Genomic DNA, 22,365 nt, shown 5'->3' on the forward strand with positions numbered 1-22,365 from the left:
TAGACAGACACACAACCTTTCTTTTATATATAAATATTTTCGTCCTAAAAAACTTTGTATGGATTGAATGGTTACCTCTATGGAAATATATACACGCACATTATACATACATGTGTGTATAGATGAATATATAAATACATTTAAATATCTATATACACTTTTGGGCGATCTTTCTGTTTCTTAGAGATAACTTTAGATCTTATTTTCGTGCTAAAAAACTTTGTATGGAGTGAATGGTTACCTCTATGGAAATATATACACACACGTTATACATACATGTGTGCATAGATGAATATATAAATAGATTTATATATCTATATACACTTTTGGGCGATCTCTGTGCTACTTAGAGATAACTTTAGATCTTATTTTCGTCCTAAAAAACTTTGTGCGGAGTGAATGGTTACGTGTATGGAAATATATACACACACATTATACATACATCTGTGTATAGATGAATGTATAAATACATTTAAATATCTATATACACTTTTGGGCGATCTTTCTGCTACTTGGATATAGGTCTTATATTCGTCCTAAAAAACTTTCCTGTCACACACTCACGCACGCGCACACACACACACACACGCACTCACTCACACGCACGTTAGCTTACAATTTTATTTATATATTTGCGTGTCTATGTGTGTAAAGAGGAAGTGGCAGACTGAAAGAGTCACTCACTACAAAAAGTGAATTACTTTCATTTTATTCGTTGCACACTGTGCGTGTGGTGTAAACCACATTAAGAAAAGCATTTGACATACACACCAGAATGTGAGTTTTCTGTAAATTTTGCTTAATTGGAGTTTAAATTTTAAAAACTGGACCTGGCACGACCCGATGCATTCTACTCTTAAAAATGCTAGGTAAATTGTAATTGAAGAAATCCTATATTGTAGATTTCTATAAGTGACAAAGGGAGGCAGATAAAATCTGCCTTTTATAATAAGAGATGAAAAGAGTAATAATAAAAATTATGAAAATACTTGTCTCTTTGACATAGAGGTTGTAAAGTTTAGGCAAAAATCTGTAATGTTATAAGTTCTAATTTTCAATAGTCATTTGACTGCAACCATGCTGAAGCACTGCCTTCTAATTGAACAAATTGACCTCAAGACTTATTCCTTGTACTTATTCTATCAGTCTCTTTTGCTGAACTGATAAGTTACGAGGATGTAAACACTACATCAGCTGTCATGTGATGGTGAGGGAAACAAACACACACACAAATATATATATATGACTGGCATCTTTCTTTTTCCGTCTACCAAATCCATTCACAAGGCTTTGGTTGGCCCAAAGCTATCGTAGAAATATATATTTGTTTAATTATCAACAGTGTTCTTCATGTGAAATGCTATTCATGTGAAGAAAAAGTAAATGTCAGTCTTTTTTCTTTTCTAGTGTCTTATTTTTATTTATTTGTTTTAAATTTTTACAGTTATTCTCAGTTCCAAGAGCCTTATACTTATGAAGAAATACTTTCATCTAAAGAAATTCATTTTCCTTTGACTAAATTACAGTGCTGGTAAGTTATCTTTTAGAGTTCTTTGTAATCTCCTTTAAATTTAAATAACATTATTTTGCATTCTATATACATGTTCTAATAGGATAATGTTACTTAAACACTTTATTTGCTTATTTAATACTAACAGTCTGAAACAAAGATGTCATTTTAGATAGTGAGGCTACTAAAATGATCACACTGAAATTAGGACAGGAAAAAGTCCTATAAAAAAAATAGTTAGCTAATAATGCTTTCTCATCATCAGTCCACTAACTTAACCTCCCTAAAGCACAAAGGTTAAAATTTCCAAATAGTAATCAATTAACCTCTAGAGCAATTAACTCCTAGAGAGAAATCTGCTGACCAACCGGCCCTTACATCTACCTACATCTTTTTGTGAGCAGTAAAGAATAAGATAAATAAATTTGTTTACAAACAATACCATGACAAGCTTGACTGATAACATTCACCTTCCCAAAACAAAGAGGTGAAATCTCCAAAATAACACCAACAACAAGTAAAGAAATCTGCTAACCAATTAACCTTACCATGTACTTATGTTCTTTTGTGAACTCTCAAAAACTCCGAAAATGTTGTTGTGTAGAGTTAATAAAGTTTTGGTATTACAGACCATGACCATGGTATTTTGGGGAGAAATTATTCCAAAAACATTATGCCTAAAGTTTCTTTTTTTTTTTTAATTTATTTTAGTCCAACATCTGATGGAAGTGCTGCAGTTGTACTTGCCAGTGAAAAATTTGTTCGAAAGCATAACTTAATGCCACAAGCTGTAAAAATATTAGGAATGGAAATGTCCACTGATCAGTCTTCAACATTTAACACTGATAGCATAAATTTGGTAATATTTCAGAGTATATTTTAATTTTATTTATTTGTTTCCTGTCAAATAAAGACTAGAGCAATTATGTTTCCTATCAATAACTAACACAGTATTATTTTTAATATAGCTTGATTTATGAATCAAACGCATTGAACATTTAAACATACATGTGTATATATTAAACATATATGATATATATTTATGAGAATACTATGTACATGACTGGTGTAGAATCATTATAGTCAGTTGCTACTAGGGTAAATGAGATGCCTTTGATAGAAATAATTACAGAGGTATCAAATTGCTGGACCAAGTGATGAAAGTAACATAGTTATAACCCAATTAATTAATGAAATATAGTTTCATCTAGTCTAACTTTATGCAGGGTAGAAGTACTACTGATACTGTCTTTGTCAGAAGTATTTAGCTAAGAATAAACTATTGTACTTGGAATTCATTGACCTGGAGAAAGCTTTCAACAGAACATCATGTTCTGTGATATGGTAGCCTCCAAGGAAACTAAGGATAGATGAATTACTTGTGAAAACTGTACAGGGGCACTGTCAGTAAGGTAAGAGTAAACAATGAAGTCAGTAACAAATTTAGTGTACAGGTAGTGTTCACCAGGGCTTGGTTATCATTTCTCCTCCTATTCACCATCCTCCAGGCCATAACAAGAATTTAAGACCAGCATTTCCTGGGAACTACTATATACTGATGATTTTGTTCTCATAACAGAATCTGTAAGAGCTAGAAAAGAAATTAAACTATTATGCTCCTATATACACCAGACTATTAATATGAATTTGAGCTTTTAGTTTTGTCATTTTATTTATCAACAGTTTGTATAGTTACAGACCAAAACTACTTGTTTTCATTCTAATTACAACAATTTCAATCCCAGTTATAATGCTATTCTCTTCCACGAGATATTGTATGATTTATTCATGAAGCTTTGGTCTGACCTTAATGCTCTTTTATACATGTTTTGTAACTCTCTATCATATTTAGATAATCAAATTGCTTTGTATTGGAATGTCAAGTGATACTGATATGTCTACAAAATCTTACAATATTCTATATTATTGTGATAAAGGTGAATGAGAGTCACTTTAAAATCAGCTCTTTCCTTTTAAACTGAAAGTTGTGCACAACCAGTTCAACAGTGCAGAAAGTTTCAGCAATTCATATGTTGCTGTATCTATTTATGTTGTGAACATAAAGCATTCAACTTATTACAGTTCATTCTGCTTAGTTATAAATAGGTACCACTGTGTAATATAGTTCTCTATTATAAGCAACAATAAAACTGATAGCTTGCTGTGATGGGGTCAACTGCTAGAAAGTGACTGGCATTTGACCAACACTCTACATAGGATGAAATTTATTTAATATTTGCTTATCTCCACATAAATTATATATACTGTCCAAGATAAGTGGTTGTGACTTCTGTTCATATATCAGTTACAGCAATACTACAAACTCCGTACATTAGTGCAATTCTTCAAAGTCATAATTGTAGTCTCTTTTACTTCAGAAAGTACTTTTGGATGAAAGTTTTACTTTCTTTCATGGCTGTCAAATTTGGTCTCCAATGTCATCGGTGCTGAATATTCTGGCCCAGAATATTAACAATGAAAAATGTTGATTTTTTTTTTTGTTTTGTTTATTCTATAAAATTCTAATTTCTAGTTGCAATAAAGAAAAAATACAATATACAGTAGTGTTGGTATTTAGTAAATAGTTTTGCACTGTTTTATTTTACATTTGATAACTACTCTGTATTTTTTTTCATTATTGCTGGTGTTTGTTTTTGTTTGTTTTTTCACATTTATCATTTTTATTGAACATTTTTAGGTTGGTTTTCAATTAACTAAAACTGCAGCTGAAAGACTTTACCAGAAGACAGGTCTGTTGCTTTATTTTTTTACTCAAATGTTTTCTATGTATTTTGTTAAATGTCAAGAATGACATCCTACTTTTAAACTAATACTTTTCTTTTCTCAATAAATTGTATAGTATATTATTGTTATATACTACACTAAAAGCTACAAGATACATGTATGGGTTTAGTTTTGGATATTTTTTAGTAAATGTAGATACAATGATATAATATTAACGTTAACTACCACATGTACCACCAGTGGTTTGTAGCAAATTTCACAAAACAGTCATATGCACCACCAGTGGTACATTTTCATAATTTGAGAAAATATTTTATTTTGTATCTTTGACATGGTTTCAAGGATATTTAAATAACATGATTGCTAAATATTAAAGCTTGATTCTATATTTAAGAGATGAGGAATTATGTACATTATTTACATTCTCATCTTGTTTGTTGTTAACACATTTCGGCTGATATACGCTCTAGCCTTCTTCAGGTATCTTGGGGAAATTTCGAACCTGGGTTCTCATTCGTAAGGTATTTTCGATGTTATTATTGTTCAGGTCACTGCTTGGAATCAAACTCGGAATCCTGAGGTTAGTAGCCCATGCTCTTAACTGCTACACCATATGGCATAGGGGTTAAGAGCATGGGCTACTAACCCCAAGATTCCGAGTTCGATTCCAAGCAGTGACCTGAACAATAATAATAATAATATCAAAAAATACCGTAGGAATGAAAACCCAGGTTCGAAATTTCCCAAGACGCCTGAAGAAGGCTGGAGGGTATATCAGCTGAAACATTTTGTTAACAACAAACAAGATGAGGACAAATATCCATCAAATGTAAATAATGTACAATTAAAGCTTGATAATGAAATATTGTTAAAAAGCAAAAAAAATTACATTTATATAATATAATGAACCTATTGTATACAGTGATCAGGTGCACTAAATTTCTTTGTAATTAAATAGTATGCAGTGTTACCAGAAATTTAAAACTTTATTTCCTATCTAAAAAATGAAATAAACATTTCCTGAGACACTATAGCTGTTTTTACAGCTTAACTTACTGTGCAATCTTTCAAAGCATGATAGACACAGCACAGGCTTATTTTCACACTTATTACACACAGTCTTCACTCTTCTTACTTTCTTGGCTGTGACTGCATCATCATCATCATCATCATCGTTTAACGTCCGCTTTCCATGCTAGCATGGATTGGACGGTTCAACTGGGGTCTGGCAAGCCCGAAGGCTGCACCAGGCCAGTCAGATCTGGCAGTGTTTCTACAGCTGGATGCCCTTCCTAATGCCAACCACTCCGAGAGTGTAGTGGGTGATTTTATGTGCCACCGACACAGGTGCCAGACAAGGCTGGCAGACGGCCACGCTCGGATGGTGTTTTTTTATGTGCCACCAACACAGGTGCCAGACGAGGCTGGCGAACGGCCACGATCGGATGGTGTTTGTTACGTGCCCACAGCACGGAGGCCAGTCAATGCGGTACTGGCTACGGCCACGTTCGGATGGTTTTCTTATGTGCCACCGGCACTGGTACCACAAGGATACAAATTCCATTGATGTTCATCTATTTTGATTTGGTTTGATTTGATTGTCGTTTAATGTCCACTTTCCATGCTAGCATGGGTTGGACGATTTGACTGAGGACTGGCTAACCAGATGGCTGCACCAGGCTCCAATCTTGATCTGGCAGAGTTTCTACAGCTGGATGCCCTTCCTAATGCCAACCACTCTGAGAGTGTAGTGGGTGCTTTTACGTGCCACCAGCACGAGGGCCAGTCAGGCGGTACTGGCAACGGCCACGCTCAAATATGTTTTTTTTTACGTGCCACCTGCACAGGAGCCAATCTAGCAGTACTGGCAACAACCTCACTCGAATGTTTTTTCACGTATCACCAGCACAAGTGCCAGTAAGGCGATGCTGGTAACGATCATGCTTGAATGGTGTTTTTTACGTGCCACCGGCACAGAAGCCAGTTAGCCGCTCTGGCAACGATCATGCTCGGATGGTGCTCTTAGCACTCCACTAGCATGGATGCCAATCATTGAATTTGATTTTGATTAATTATATCATAACATTCTTGACATTCATTTCCTTACGTCTCTGCAGTTTCCTTCCAGTTCTACAAGTATGACAGAATCGCCCCCTTTTCAGAGTACCTTCCATTTTCAATTTCTTCTGTAAGATTACCTGTTAGAAGTGATGAGACTAAAGATTCTCATAATGTTTTCACTGACAGAATTTTCAAAGTGTGGTACTTATTGAACAAAATTCACAACAGAAATGCCTAGACTGTTTAAACACAGCTTTTTATACCATTTCCTAACTTTGCAAAGAAGGAATAGCAAGCTGCCCTCTGAATTGAGTAATTTACCCCCTTTTTTGCTGTTTTGTAGTCCAGCACAGTGACGTTTCTCTGTGCCATGTCTTCATTGACCTGTTTTTATTTTTCATCTGTATGTTTTCAGTTTGATAAGTAGCCACAATTTGTACAACCAATCAGTAATAGCTGATTGACTGTTGCAAGCATAATACAGAATTGATTTGAATTTATTTCTAGACATAGTATTCTGTATCAGTTCAACTCTAGACATTTCACTTTTGGACAAGTAATTTGTTGGTTGTTTGTTCAAACCCATCAAAATTAGAATTCCTAGTAATTTATGAATATCTGCTTGTGTTACTGTTTCCATTTTCATTTTAGATCTTCTAGTAATATCTTGCCTACTGTATCTTCAATATATTTGTTTGCTTCTGTAACTATCAAATCGATGGCTTCATCATTTGATTTTCTTTCATGCTGGGAATATTCAGAAATGTTGTCTTCTACTGCATCTTCAGATGACAACGCTCCTTGATTCCCATAGAATTTTGATTCATTCATTGTGTCTGAAAATATTTAGTTTATTTTCATAAATTGATAAAATCAAATTACATAATACATGTTAAATTGACCAGATATTATATGAAAAATAAAAGATATAAAAATTTACAAACTTTATTTGTTATACCACTGGTGCTCCAAGACTGTTTCATATCTGTCTTTGGCCATTTGGCTGTAGGTGGTACACATTGCATTGCTAGATAGTGCCTCAGAAGTTGAACACACTCATCTCCTTCTGTCACAGCTGTCACTACATTGTGAGCAACAGCACATGAAATATGTGGCATCACCAGTAAGTTCTAGTAAAAGTCCATGGTGGTTAACATGTTAAACTATTCAGCAAATAAACATGAGTATCTAACTCATCTGTTGATACATACATTGATTGTGGACCTTATTAGACCAGCAATTAAAGCAATGTTATTACATGTGTACATATATTGTACTTTCAGGTAAATGCTTATACAAAAGTGGCCTATTTTTCTAGAATATTTCTAAAACTAGAAGTTTAATAAAACATAACTTAAAATTTCAAAATATACATATAAAGCAAGTTTGGTTTAATTTCTTCATCACTGTCTTACTCAAAACTCAATACTCTCCATTCTTAATGTCTTGAAATTATCTCTCTTCTTCTTCAGAACTACTAATAATTGTAGCTTGACTTTTGTTTTATTTCTCCAGCTAAAAGTAAATTTCAACTCATTGAGACTGAAGCCTTATGAGTGAATATGGTAGACTTATATTTCAGCATAAATAAATATTTTAATAAACATTTGTGCAACTAGTCTTGATAATGATTTTTTAAGCAAATTATTCTATGAAACCACCTTCAGGTTCAATGGCTGCTTCAATGCTGGACCAAAATCACTGGCATGCTGACACTATATGGTCCTTATTCATTTCTGACATCACCTGGACAATGGTGGCCTTCAGTGAGGCTATGGTATTATCAAGATGACGATTAGTCTCCTTTTCAGCAGTGCTCCACATGTTGTAGTCCATGGGGTTCAAATATGGCAAGTTTGTAGGCCACATATTGGGTGTTACATAATCCTAAAGATTCTTGGGTGGTTAGGGCCTTGTGAGGAGGTGCTGAGTTTTGTTGAAGCACATATGGCCTTCCATTGCATGCTTCATCAATCCAGGACTTGATAAGAGTTTCCAGTACCTCAATGTGTCCAGCAGCATTAATTCTACGACCCTGTGAAAGATAGTAGTGAGGCATCACATGACCATCGCAACTCACCACACCTAAAACCGTAACAGTTGCTGGAAATTTTGTGAGCATCACTCTGGGTACTTTGGAAGGTTTTGCACATAACCACCTACCATTTCTTGTTAGACTTTTGATCCTGGTTGAAGATTTTTACGTCAGTGAAAGACCAAAACATGCCTTGTTCATGAAGGTTTTTCACTTTAAGTAACCATTTTGAACAGATGAGATGGTTTTCTTGTGTCTTTGCAGACACAAATTGGTCTTTGCTCATTACATAGGACTTGCATAGACTGTCACGATCTACCAAAGTTCTGATAGTCCACTCTGACACCCAAAGTTCTTTAGCAATGGACATCATTGATCTTCTGGGGTTTTCATCAATAATATTTTGAACATCATCATTTAGCATCCGCTTTCCATGCTAGCATGGGTTGGATAGTTCAACTGGGGTCTGGGAAGCCAGAAGGCTGCACCAGGCCCAGTCTGATCTGGCAATGTTTCTACGGCTGGAAGCCCTTCCTAACGCCAATCACTCCGTGAGTGTAGTGGGTGCTTTTTGCATGCTACCGGCACAGGTGCCAGACAGGGCTGGCAAACGGCCACGGTCGGATGGTGCTTTTTACGTTCCACCGGCACGGGGGCCCAGACGAGGCTGGCAACGACCACGATCGGATAGTGCTTTTTACGTGCCACCGGCACGGGGTCAGGCAAGGCTGGCAATGGCCACGATCGGATGGCACTGGCAACGGCCACGTTTGGATGGTGTCCTTTTAGTGTGTGATACAGCTGAACCATTACCACCATGTGCTTCCAGTTCCAACCGAACTTTGTGTACAAATGATCTTGCAAAATTTAGAAAGTTCCAAATCTTTAAATCACTCTGTATGTCTTTTAATTCCTTGAGTTAGCATGATATCTTGAAAGGGTTATCTGAAAAAAAAATGATACGCTAAATAATTTGCAGGTGTTATGAACTAAAAACGAAATGTCCTCAAATGCCCCCACATCCTGTGTGTGTGTGTGTGTGTATATGAGAGAGAGAGAGAGAGAGATGTATATAATAAAAAAAAAATGTAGTCCATGTCAGTAGATAAAAATGCTGCTATAATACTCAAAATGTTGAATCAAATTTCCAATCAGCAGTAGGGGATCCTGTTTCCTTTTTTAAATACATATCCTTGAATTTGAACACTGACCCTTTATTTCTGACTAGCAGCATAGCCCAGCGTTGCCCGGGTATGTAAGAGCCCCTAGTAGGCAACGACTAATCCCAATCTAGTCCTTTCCCTCTAGGGAATGAAGGCGCATGTGTAGGTTGCAATGTCTTCTCTTCACTCGAATACTTCTGTGTATACAATGTTCCTAGCTGTCCCTTTGGGCGAAAACATGAAAACATCATTGTACCTCCCAACGCGTGAACAGCCCACGTAGAGTTGACCGTGGGTGAAGCACTGTTCGCCCAAATGTAACCCAGCGACTTGTAGCGTTTGGCCTTGGGATTTATTGATGGACATTGCGAAGCAGAGTTTAACAGGAAACTGAGAATGCCCAAAGTGGATTGGTAGGTCAGCGCCCAACGGTTGAAGGTGCATGCGTGGAATGAAGACGTCCTCTCCCTTCCCACAACCAGTAAGTATTGTGGCTGTTATTAAATGTGGTGCCAAATGTTTCACAACCAGACGTGTGCCGTTGCACTGTTTAGGTGGAACCAAATTCCTGATGAGCATAATGGGCTCACCGACTTTTAACTTCAGGATGTGTGGCGGCAGGCTTGGCGGTTCAAGTGAATTCAGGAATTCAACAGGATAATCGGCAAGGTCGGTGGGGTCTGCTGTCCTATCTATAGATTTGTAGACGTGGACATCACCAGGAATAGTTTCAAGTAGCTGGATATTGATGGAGTTGACGCTTGTATTTTTGGGTGCGAGAATAGCTCTGCCTGCCAGCCATTTTAGGTCGTGGAAGACAGCGTCCCGGAGGCTAGCAGGGGTGTTGACAGTGGTGCAAAGTGAGTTAAAAAGGTCGAATTGCGCCCCCTAGACAGTCTGTGGTTTGTGTTTAATACACAAATCGGTTTACTATGTGTGCCACATATGCTTTTATTAACCGATTTTTTCCAGTAATAAAGTATCGTATTGGAATAAAAAGGACCATATAGCTCCTTGGAGCAGACATGATGCTCACTGTGAATTAAAAAAAAATTCCTGCCAATTTGTGAAAGATATTGTCAAAAATATGTCATCTTGAATTTGAACGCGATTTCCCAAAATGGCATGATTTTATCGATTTTTTTCTGATGGTAAGGTATTGCATGGAAAACTAATGTCAGAATTAAGTTTCTTAGGGTAACATTAAGCTTCACCATGAGTTTGGTGAAAATCGATTGCAAGTTGTGAAAACTACAACAGAAAATGTGTTGCATATAAAAAGCTTAGATTCTCGACCCCATGTCGAATCTATCAATTTTTTTCAGAACTGGGGGAAGTTTTCAAAATTTTCGCTGCGTTAGTTTTGAATTATGACATTGGGTTATGTGTGTGTCAAGTTTCATCAGAATCGGTTGAAAGCCGTGGTCAGGGTGAGGGTACAACCTGACAGACACACAGACAGACAAACTGCCGTTTATATAGAGAGAGATGTAGGTTTTGATCCTTGTCAAAGATTTTTTCATCAGTGAAAGATCAAAGCATGCCATGTTCACAGATGAGACAGTTTTCTATAACCTCTGGATCAGCTAGCATGAGCAGTCTTAGTTCTTATCCATTTTATTTCTGTGGTGTCATCGTCATTATTGTTTGTCATTTTATATCTCTATTATTACTTTCTTTCGGCATATAATAACTCTAAGTTTATTTTTCAATTGTAATTCAGGTATTAATCCTCAAGATATAGATGTCATAGAGCTCCATGATTGTTTCTCAGCCAATGAACTAATTACTTATGAAGCCTTGGGTCTTTGTGAAATTGGTAAGTAATCAGATCCTTGTTTTAGTCTACCATTAAGAGAAGTTATGCAGTAGAAGATACTACAAGATAACATGGAAGACCCAAAGAATTGTAGTGGGATTAATCTTCTCTCTTGGCTTTGCAAGCAAAGATTTACAAGATGGGTAAAGGATTTTATGCCTGAAGTGGAACTTCACAGGTGTGGACATCCCCCACCTGATCAAGCAGACCTTTGGCATATAAGTAGTTTGTCATTAAACTAGACACAATCCTCAAATATACTACTCAGCATATACCATGCTTCCATCTTTTTTAATGCAACACTGTGCATTTGTTGTGCATGGGTTTTCATATGGAGAGCTGTAGAGCAATTTGGGCATATTGTGTTTCTTCTGCAGTCCATTTTGTTTCTGTTTGTCCATTAAGTACCGTTAGTGACCATATTACAGACAGGCATGTTGAACATGGTTGGAATGTAATGGTTGCTTTTCTACACTTACCACCACTACTGTTATATAATGTTATTGGTGGTGCTATTATTTTTATGCATGTTGGACTGGGTCGAAGGGAAAATGTTCTTCAGTTGGTGTTGGTGTAATATTTTGAGGTGTTATGAATGTGACTGGGTATCTAAGTGAGATTTGGCATATAGTGGCAAGAAGTTTGTTGGTTAGATCACAGCAAACTAGAACCATTGTATGTCTAGATAGATAAGTTTTCGATTTGTTTATATATATGTGAATGTATGTATGTCTCTCTCTCTCTCTCTCTCTCTCTCTATATATATATATATATATATATATATATATATATATATATAATATATATATATATAATAATAATAATAAATATTAGGGAATAAATCCAAATTTACAAGGAAATCGGATTTAAGATTGAATCCAATTTTATAATAAAATATTATATTATAATAAATTAGAGACAAAACCACTATTATGCAAATCAAACAAAGAAAGACTTAAGCCAATACATAAAATATAAAATAATTTATAAAAATTAAAATTTAACAAATATTTTATGTATTGGCTTAAGTCTTTCTTTGTTTGATTTGCATAATAGTGGTTTTGTCTCTAATTTATTATAATTTATTATATATATATTGAAAGATACAGAAATAACTTATTCTCAAACAAGTGATAATGCTAATAAAATAGCATAAACGAGATAAATTATCCATACATTACAGAAAAATACGTTACCAACCAGCCATGAGACTCAAACTTACATCTCTGTGATTACGCATCAAGTGTACCATTAAGCTAAACTGCACAGTAACGAATTCTTCTGCAAGTTTAGAATAATTTATTCTCTTGACACGATTTTATTAACATTATCATGCTTTTGAGAATAAATTATTTCTGTATCTTTCAATACATTTCATTTCATCATAAGTTGAATTTAACATTAGTGTCTTATAAAGCTAAATTTATAAATTCTAAAATTGCAGAAGAATTCGTTACTCGGCAGTTTAGCTTAATAGTAAAGCACTTGACACGCAATCACAGGGATGTGAGTTTGAGTCTCATGGCTGGCCGGTAACATATTTTTCTGCAATGTATGGATAATTTATCCTGTTCACACTGTTTTATTAGCATTATCATGCATATGAGAACAAATTATTTCTGTATCTTCTAATACATCTCAATGCTTCTAAAGTAAACTTTGTTTACTTTCATCATAAGTTGAATTTAACGCTAGCGTCATATATATATATATATATATATCCATTTCATAATGTAACCACATGTGAATTGTTGGTGACTTTTTTGTTTTTTTCCTCCCATCTTCCTTTTCTATTGGACTTTCCTCTGTCTCCCGTTTCTGAAGAAGAGCCTTGCTCAAAACATAAAACCACCTTTCTTTCCTTCCCTGAACGTCTGCTAACACTTTACATGTACCACGTCCTCACGTTGTTGTTTTTGTGTTTGTTGTTCTTTTTGGGGATTTATTATACATATACACACACACATGCATGTGTGTATATGTGTACATGTACATTAAGGTGCTATGAATATCTTATCTAATTCATATTTGCTGAGTGAAAAAGACCTACAGATAGTGTCAGAAAGAGCAGAGACTAGATCAGAGAATAGTGGATCAATGCAAGCAGAAAATGTCGTATGTTTGGTTGTCATGACATGGGAAATATATAATCTTTTGAGTAAAGCTTGTACTTGATTCAACATAAGCCTAAAATACCAGTTTTTCAGCGTTTTTTTTTTTTTTTTTTTTTTTTGAAGAGGTTAATATTGTTGTGCTATGAGAGCAAGCAGTAACTAATGATAGTCGCAACTTCACATCTCAACACAACATACACTGTTTCAGCTTTCAATTCCATTCACATTCTTTCTGATTAATTAATTCAAAAATTATAATGACTATCCTCTTAAAAATGTAAATTTTTCTTACGTCCAAAAGACTTTTGAAGATGTGGCTCCACTTTCCTGGCATTGGGGTAAATGTAAATAATGATAGGAAACCAGTGTATCCAGTTCATCAGATACCTGTATCCAAAATCTTGATGAACATACAATCAATGACATTACAAAGCACTTGCTGTAGATGTGATCTCACAAACTATAAGCAGGTTGCCCAATATCTTATCCAACAAGACTACTTTCTTGTGTTGGCTCCTGTCAACATAGATCACCCTTTCTCATCACAATGCATGGAGAAAAATTATACACAATGTGCTGCCTGCCTGCTTTCTAGTATGACAGCAGCACACACCATGCTTTTGCTGATTGTTCTACAAGTTGATGTAGTCATGAACAATATAAGTTTGACTACCCTTTCAGTACCTCCTACCCTTGAGCCAGTGGGATATCAAATAGGTAACAGCTGGAAGAAGAGAGTGACAAAGAAAGAGAGAAATAGCTGTACCAATACTCAACTGTTTCTTAAGCTGAGTAGCCTGGAGCAATTTTAAATGAAATACAGGAATGCCTCACTTTATGGAAATAATGTGTTCCTGAAAATCTAGCTGTAATGTGAAATCCCATAATGCAAAATGAATTTACCTATTGATTTTCATGTTATCAAGTGAGATTGTATTCCTACAAACTTTTTTAAAAAATAGTACAATGAAACAACAGAGAACAAGCAACACTATCACTTTTATACATGAAAATAGATATTTCTAAACATACACAATACAATATAGATTCAGAGCACAAAAACATTTCAAGAGTAATTTGTTAGGGAATTAATAAGGTTGACTACTGTGTGAGGAGTGGTGGTGGTGGTGAAGTGAGCATTACTAAGAGGATGTACAATATTTGCTATCTTATAGGTCATTATCATGAACATCAGCTTGAGAGGTGAAGAATATATCAAAAGTTGTTTGTTGTTTATGATGCATCATCTCTTTGTACAGCTTAGGATAGGAACTGAGTTCATTGTAAACTCCACCTGTAATTTTCATGTTACATTCATGATTAGGACCATTATCAGCAAAAACCTGCAGACTTGCCTCTATAAGTGCCAACTCTTTAGCAATAATTTTTGTTGGGCCGCTGACTGATCAGTCCTCCACAACAATGTGCAATTGCCGAACAGAAGCACCGACCATTGAGAAACTGTGTGCTGTGATTGCAAACTTGAAAAACAACAAAGTTGCTGTACCAGTGGAGATCTTCAAGCACTACTAAGAACTCCTCACTCTGTGGCTGCAACAAATAATCATGCACTCTAGAATTGATACAATCTTCCCATGATTGGAGAGATGCAGTTCCATTCTTCAAGAAAGGAGACAGATGCTACTGTGGAAACTACAGAGGCAATCAACCTGATTGCTATCACAGCTGTATTTACCCCAATCCTGTTACTCAGATTCCAGCTTAAGTGAGACCAGCACACCCATCCTAACCAGTCCAGCTTTCATCCTGGCCATGGCTGTGCAGATCAGATTTTCATGCTGAGAACTCTGGAGCTTCATTGGTGTTATCAACAGCCAACCATTATCTATTTCATTGATTTTGTGGCAGCATTTGACTCAGTTGACGACCATGCTTTTTTGGGAAGTAATGGCTACAGTTGGTTTTCCACCAAAACTTCTGAATCTGCTGAAACACAAGCAAAGATTCCAACATGTGCATGAGAATCACCATTTTTAGATGTCTGTTCCAGGGTCTCCTGGGTTTGTACATTATCTTAACCCTGTTTAATAATGCCATCTACTGGGTCACAAAATTGGCAGAAATTCCTGGTGTTACTGTGGAAGCATATTTTGTCCTCTCTGACCTTGACTACATTGATGATATAGCAATCTTTAGGGATAATTATGCTGACTTCCAAACAGGTATCAATGACCTCAACTCCTTGGCTCTCAAGATTGGCATGAAGACATGTGTCCAAAGACAAAATTCTAGTTGCTGTGATCCCCTTTATGGAAAAAGTGCCAATTGTTCTCAGTGGTGAGGTCCTCAAAAAAGTTGACCACTTCAAATACCTCAGATCAACATTCATGGCAACCAGGCAGGGAAAGGATGATACTGACTTACAATCAACATCACACTTCTTGCATTCTGTCATCTCCAGAGCTGTCCTTTACATTGCACATCTTCCCCAACCTACCCCTCCCCTCCTTCAAACAAGCCCACAACTCTCTCCTGGTCCACAGTTTCTTCCCTAACCCCACCTCCCAACCTGGCTTGTTCCCCTACTCCCACCTATGCTGCAGCACTTGCCCCTACCTCTCCAACACCACCATCCTCACAGGCACAATCATTGTCCCTATCATGTCACTGACTCCTTTACCTACACCTCTAGCAACGTCATTTACTGCATCTCCTGCTCTTTCTGTCCTTCCCTGTATGTCAGTGAAATGGTACACCATATGTTGTAATTTAGAACAAACAGTAAAAGGTTGTCATTATAGTACTCAGTTTCAAATGTCGGAGCAGAGCTACAATACATTCTTGTCAGTGATTAATGACAATAGACACTATGATAAACCATTAAATAAAAGCAACGTAACTCTTATAGATGGAAAAACAAAAAAGAAAAGGTTAAAAAATATACGCAACCATATTCTCATAATGCATAGACATAAGGCTCCTGTGTTCACAACGTCTACATATGTACATGTACACACACAAACACATGTATGTACGTACTCATACATACACACATATCCACTCACACACACACACACACCACACACACACACACATATATATATATATATATATATATATATATATTATATATATATATATATATATATATATATTATATATATATATATACACACACACACACACACATGTATATGTATGCAACCTCATCTTCATATACACATAGTCGCTTACATGCATACACATAATACATATATATTTAGACATACATTCACACTCCTGCATAGATACATATATACCTTTTATGGTTCTGGGTCCCCCTAAGATCATGGCTAGAATACACATTTCTGCTATGTTCCTGCACAAGCTTTCCAATGTTTTAACTTCCATTCATTTTTCATTTATATTTTTTCATTTTTTTCCTTTTTAATTGTATGAGTGTGTACATGTGTGTTTATACGTATATGTATATATGTGTGCATGTGTATGTATATGTGTGCATGTGTATATATGTGTATGTATATAAGTGTAAGACTGTCCAGTGCATATATGCAACTTTCATGCACACGCCCCCTTCATTTATATGGATATGCATATGTTTGTATATGTTCAGGTGGAGGTGTGTGATGGGAGGGGGTATATGTGTGTGCGTGTGTGTGTGTGTGTGTGGACTTAGAAGACTTAGAAAACAGAACAACTGAAGCTTATAAACAAAACCAAATATCATAAGTCCTTTAACATTTTTCAACAGAAAATGAAAAAAGACAAAGAAACATTAAAAAATTTTTTTAAATGGTACTTTTTTGTGATAAAACCAAGAACTTATACCTTGTAGACAACAGCACATACTCATAACTCCTACATAACAAATGTTATTAGTAATTACACTAAAGCTAGACTGCAAGTTTATAACGACATTAATAAAGAAGCTAGTGTCATCACCGCTAGGTTTAGATTAGATAAAAAAAAAAAGAGGCCTTTATATTGGGTTGTCAAGAAAGTTCTTGTGGTTTTTAACCTTTAAATTCAGATGCATATATATCAGCTCAAACAAAACTTTATTAATCGAAATAAACACCATCAGAATCAACACACTTTTGCCAATATGAAACAAGTTTATTTATGCCAGTAGCATAAAAATCCTGCATTCTGGTGGCAATGAAGTCATTGAAGGTGTGTTTGGCATCATCTTGGTTTTTGAAGCATTTCTTATGCGGGAAGTTGTCAAGATGTTTGAAAAAATGGTAGTCAGTAAGCAAATGGTCTGGTGAATATGATAGATGAGGCAGAGTTTTCGTAGCCCAATTTGTTCAATTTCTGCAGGGTCAGTTGTGTGACGTGCAGCCAAACATTGTTTAGGAGAAGAATTGGTCCTTTTCTGTTGACCAATGCTGGCTGTTGTTGTCGGAGTTTCTTATGTATTTCATCCATTTGCTGACAGTACTTCGCTGTAATGGTTTCACCTGGATCCAAAAGCTGTGATGGATGAGACCTTCTTTTGGTGCAACTTTGGCTTCGGGAAGTGCCATGGAGCTTCGGTGACATCCAACCACTCACCAGTTATCATAAAGGATCCACTTTTCATCACAAGTCACAATCCGGTCGAGAAACAAGTCCTTCTTGTTGCATAAAAGAAGGGAAGACAACACTTCAAATGATGTTTTCGTTCAATTCGTGTGGCACACATTCCTCAAGTATTTTTGGTTTTTCCAATCTCTTTCAAGTGGTTGGAAATTGTCATATACGTTACATCTGATTCAGAAGCAAGCTCTTGAACAGTTGTGCGTGGACTGGCTTTGACTATGGCTCTTAGTTGATTGTTGTCAACATCCAATGACTGACCACTACGCTTATCATCTTCAAGACTCTCGTCACCACTATGAAATTTCTTGAACCACCATTGTGCTGTACGTTCATTAGAGGTTCCTGGGCCAAATGCATCATTGATATCGCGAGCTGTTTCAGCAGCTTTTCAGCCTAGCTTGAACTGGAATAAAAAAATTGTGCGAATTTGCTTTTTGTCCACGTTGTATTCAACGTTCTGGAAAAAATGGCCTAATTATTCAAAATGATATATAAAGTCAAAATAATTTAACAAAAATTTATTTGAAAATATATCATTTAAAACCGAAATTAAAAATTCCACAAGAACTTTCTTGACAACCTAATAATTATTAAGGACCATAATAGAACTTCCTATCTAATCCTAGATGCAGACTAATTGATCCCGCAAAATCAGAAATTGGTATAATTAGCAAGGAAAATTTTTTTTTAATTAATGCTTAAGTTAGAGGAGCAACGAATTTAATGCAATGGTCCAATAGTATAGAAGTTGTTAACTGGTTTAAAACTATTAATAATAAGAATAAAGTCAGATTTACACAATTTGATATTGTAGATTTCTGTGCATCTATTTCTAGAAAACTGCTAGATAAAGCCTTCACTTTCACAGGCTTTTTATAGAGATCAGTGAACAAGATAAGGATATAATCCTCCATGCTTGAAAGACCTTACTCTTCAGCGAGAATGTAGAGTGGGTCAAGACAGCAGAAGAAGGTTCTTTCAATGTGAGCATGGGGTCATATGATGGAGCAGGCATATGCGCTCTCATTGGGCTATAAATATATACGACAGGCTTCTTTCAGTTTCCGTCTACCAAATCCTCTCACAAGGCTTTGGTCGGTCCGAGGCTATAGTAGAAGACACTTGCCCAAGGTGCCCCGCAGTGGGACTGAACCATGTGGTTGGTAAACAAGCTACTTACTACACAGCCACCCCTGCGCCTATATATATTTTTCATTTTTTTCCTTTTTAATTGTGTGAGTGTGTATGTGTGTGTGTATTTGTATATGTATGTGTGTGTATATGAGTGTAAGACTGTCCATTGCATATGTGCAACTTTCATGCACACGCCCCCTTCATTTATATGGATATCCATATGTTTGTATATGTGCAGGTGTAGGTGTGTGATTGGAGGGCGTGTTTATATATATATGTATACACAAACACATATATATTTATATATAATATATATATATACATACACACGTATAATTATACATATAAATGTATTATGTTCCGTGTCTGCATGTAAACAACTATGTGGTATATGAGGTTGCGACATATATATATATATATATATATATATATATATATATATATATATATATATATAATATATATATATATATATATATACACACACACACGTGTATGTGTATGTATGAGTACATACATACATATGTTTGTGTGTGTGTTTGTACATGTACGTATACATGTTTGTGTGAATGCAGGATGTCTATGTATTGTGAAAATATGTTTGCATCTATCTTTTATCTTTTTTTCTTTTTCCATCTATTAAAGTTACTTCCTTTTATTTAACAATTTTTCATAGCGTCTGTTGCCATTAACAGTCAACGAGAATGTAACGTACCTCTTCACTCTGAGTACTATAATGACAACTTTTTATTGTTTGTTTTAAATTATAACACTATATATATATATATATATATATATATAGAGAGAGAGAGAGAGAGAGAGAGAGAGAGATGTAACTAAAATATGTGTATAGATGCATGTGTACTTTACAATTTCCTTAAGCATAAATTCCTGTAACCTGAGGCAGTTTTAATGCAGGAGATGCATAACCTTGTGATTATGAGACTAGCACCCTTATTCCTAATCCACGTGTTTTCTATCTAGAACATATAAGTAGAACAACCTAGATATAACAAATAGATATTAAATTGAAAACTGGAGTTAGTACTGCTGCCTTTTCTTCCTTTTTATGTTTTATCAGTGAATGTAGAAAGGAAAATTATTATTTTGACCTTTAGACATGTGTGTTTTGTTAGCACATATGTATTTAGAGCGTGGTATACTTTTAGTAACATCTGGGACAATTGTTTCTTTAGCTATACTATTTATTTAGTAATTTTTCTGCTACACTTCTAGCTTTTACTTGTATTCGTTTTACATTGAAAACTAACTGAGGTAAAACATAGCAACTATTTGGTAAGTTTATTAAATGAACACTATTTTTACTTCCTTTAAACGTACTAAGTGTTAGATTTATAAATTTTTTTGTCTCACTTAAAATATCTTTATTGCTAGACTTAAAATATTTTTATTGCTAGAGTTTGTATTTTGTTTGTAATTTCAAGTAATATTGTTTTCAAATTTTGATACAAGACCAGCATTTCTTGGGTGAGGGTAAGTTAATTACATCATCTCCATTATTCAACTGGTACTTACTTATTTTATTGACCCCAAAAGGATGAAAGGCAGAGTTGAACTCAGAGCATAAAAACAAACAAAATGCCACTAAACATTTTGCCCAGTAATGATTCTCCCAGCTCACTGCCTTCAAGTAACATCAATAATATATGGCAGCTAGCTGGTGGGATTGTTGGCACGCCAGGTAAAATGCTTAGCAGCATTTCATTCTTCTTCACATTCTGAGTTCAAATACTGCTGAGGTTGACTTACCCAACTTAGTACTAGTTGAATACTGGGGTCGATGTAATCGACTCCCCACCCCCTGAAATACTGGCCTTGTGCCAAAATTTGAAACCGATGTTGTCAATAATATAATAATTTGGATTTTTTTTTCACAAAGAAATGTGTGACCAAGGTCTGAGGAAATGCAATTTTTATTTTTCTCATTTCTTTCTGTGTGTGCATCAGTGTATAAGTAGACGGGTCATTGTTGAAAAAAATTAAAGGAAAATAGATGTCACTGTCATGAGGGTGGAGTGGGGTGTGATGTTTCAAAACAGGCTCCCCCCCCCATCGTCTTTAAGTGCATATTGCAAAAGTAATTTGAAAAATCTGTCGTTAGGGTGTGGAGTGGTGGGGTTGAAAAATCTTAGATTTTCAAGAAAAAATTTCCCATAAAATCTTCCCTCACTCATCATTTTGAAGTGTGTGGTGAATAACAATCCAAAGAATCTCAGTCAAAACAGAGAAAATCAAGCAAGTGTGTGTGTAAGAAAAATATATTTACTAACAGAAAAGTATGCATTTTTAATAGCATACTTTTCTGTTAGTAAATATGTTTATTTACTAACATGCACACACACTTGCTTGATGCTGCTTGAGTGGGAAGATGAGGAAGGTACCAGGTAGTCACAGGTTATGCTAGAAACAACAGCTAACTCTCTCTTAAAATCACATATCTTTACATCTGGGAATATTTTCAAATATTTTTCTCTTTTTTTTTGTTACCGAAAAGGCTTCTCCCGCCGTTTCTAAATGTCTAGTGTAAAAAAAATTAGTCCAGATGGTGGGGTGAGAAAAAAAATCATAAATTTTCAAAAGTTTTTTCATGAAAAGTTTCTTCACATCACCTTCAAAGCCATGGTGATAACAAAATTGGAAAAATCCCTGTCAAAATGGACAAAATCTTACATATGTTTAGATTTTATGGAACAAAGCCTTTTATTAATAAACATAAACAATGATGAATAAAATTTTAAATCTTTTATTTGTTTGTCTTTAGACTGCAGCCTTGCTGGGGCACTGCCTCGAAGAATTTCAGTTAAACAAATCAACCCCAGTACTTATTTTTAAGCTGGTTACTTATTCTACTCTTCTCTTTTACCAAACTGCTCTGTTATGGGAGCATAAACACACATGCTCACACACACACACACACACACACACACACACACACACACACACACAGAGAGGCTTCTTTCAGTTTCTGTCTTCAAATTTGCTCACAAGGCTTTGGTCAGCCCAAGGCTATGCTAGAAGACACTTGCACAAGGTGCCATGCAGTAGGACTAAAACTGAAACCATGCAGTTGAGAAGCAAGCTTCTTACCACACGGCCATGCCTGCACTTATGTTTATTATTATTTTCTTGATATTTTCTTCCTTGTTTTTGTCATCTACTAAGTATAATATTAACAAAGATTTATTAGAGAAGATTCAAAATATTGGATAATTGACAAG

General features: G+C 35.4%; 1 protein-coding gene across 2 annotated transcripts in view; it reads left to right on the forward strand.

The window, feature by feature from the left end:
- LOC115210783 (non-specific lipid-transfer protein) overlaps window positions 1–22,365 on the forward strand; it is a 78,906-nt gene that overhangs the window by 36,821 nt on the left and 19,720 nt on the right. For both annotated transcript variants that reach the window (XM_036502012.1, XM_029779510.2), the window contains exons 9-12: window positions 1,445–1,531; window positions 2,222–2,369; window positions 4,209–4,260; window positions 11,238–11,333. In XM_036502012.1, coding sequence (XP_036357905.1) covers window positions 1,445–1,531; window positions 2,222–2,369; window positions 4,209–4,260; window positions 11,238–11,333 — 383 coding nt within the window. The remainder of the gene's footprint in view (window positions 1–1,444; window positions 1,532–2,221; window positions 2,370–4,208; window positions 4,261–11,237; window positions 11,334–22,365) is intronic.

Source organism: Octopus sinensis, linkage group LG4, assembly GCF_006345805.1.
Source record: "Octopus sinensis linkage group LG4, ASM634580v1, whole genome shotgun sequence".
Classification (NCBI taxonomy): domain Eukaryota; kingdom Metazoa; phylum Mollusca; class Cephalopoda; order Octopoda; family Octopodidae; genus Octopus; species Octopus sinensis.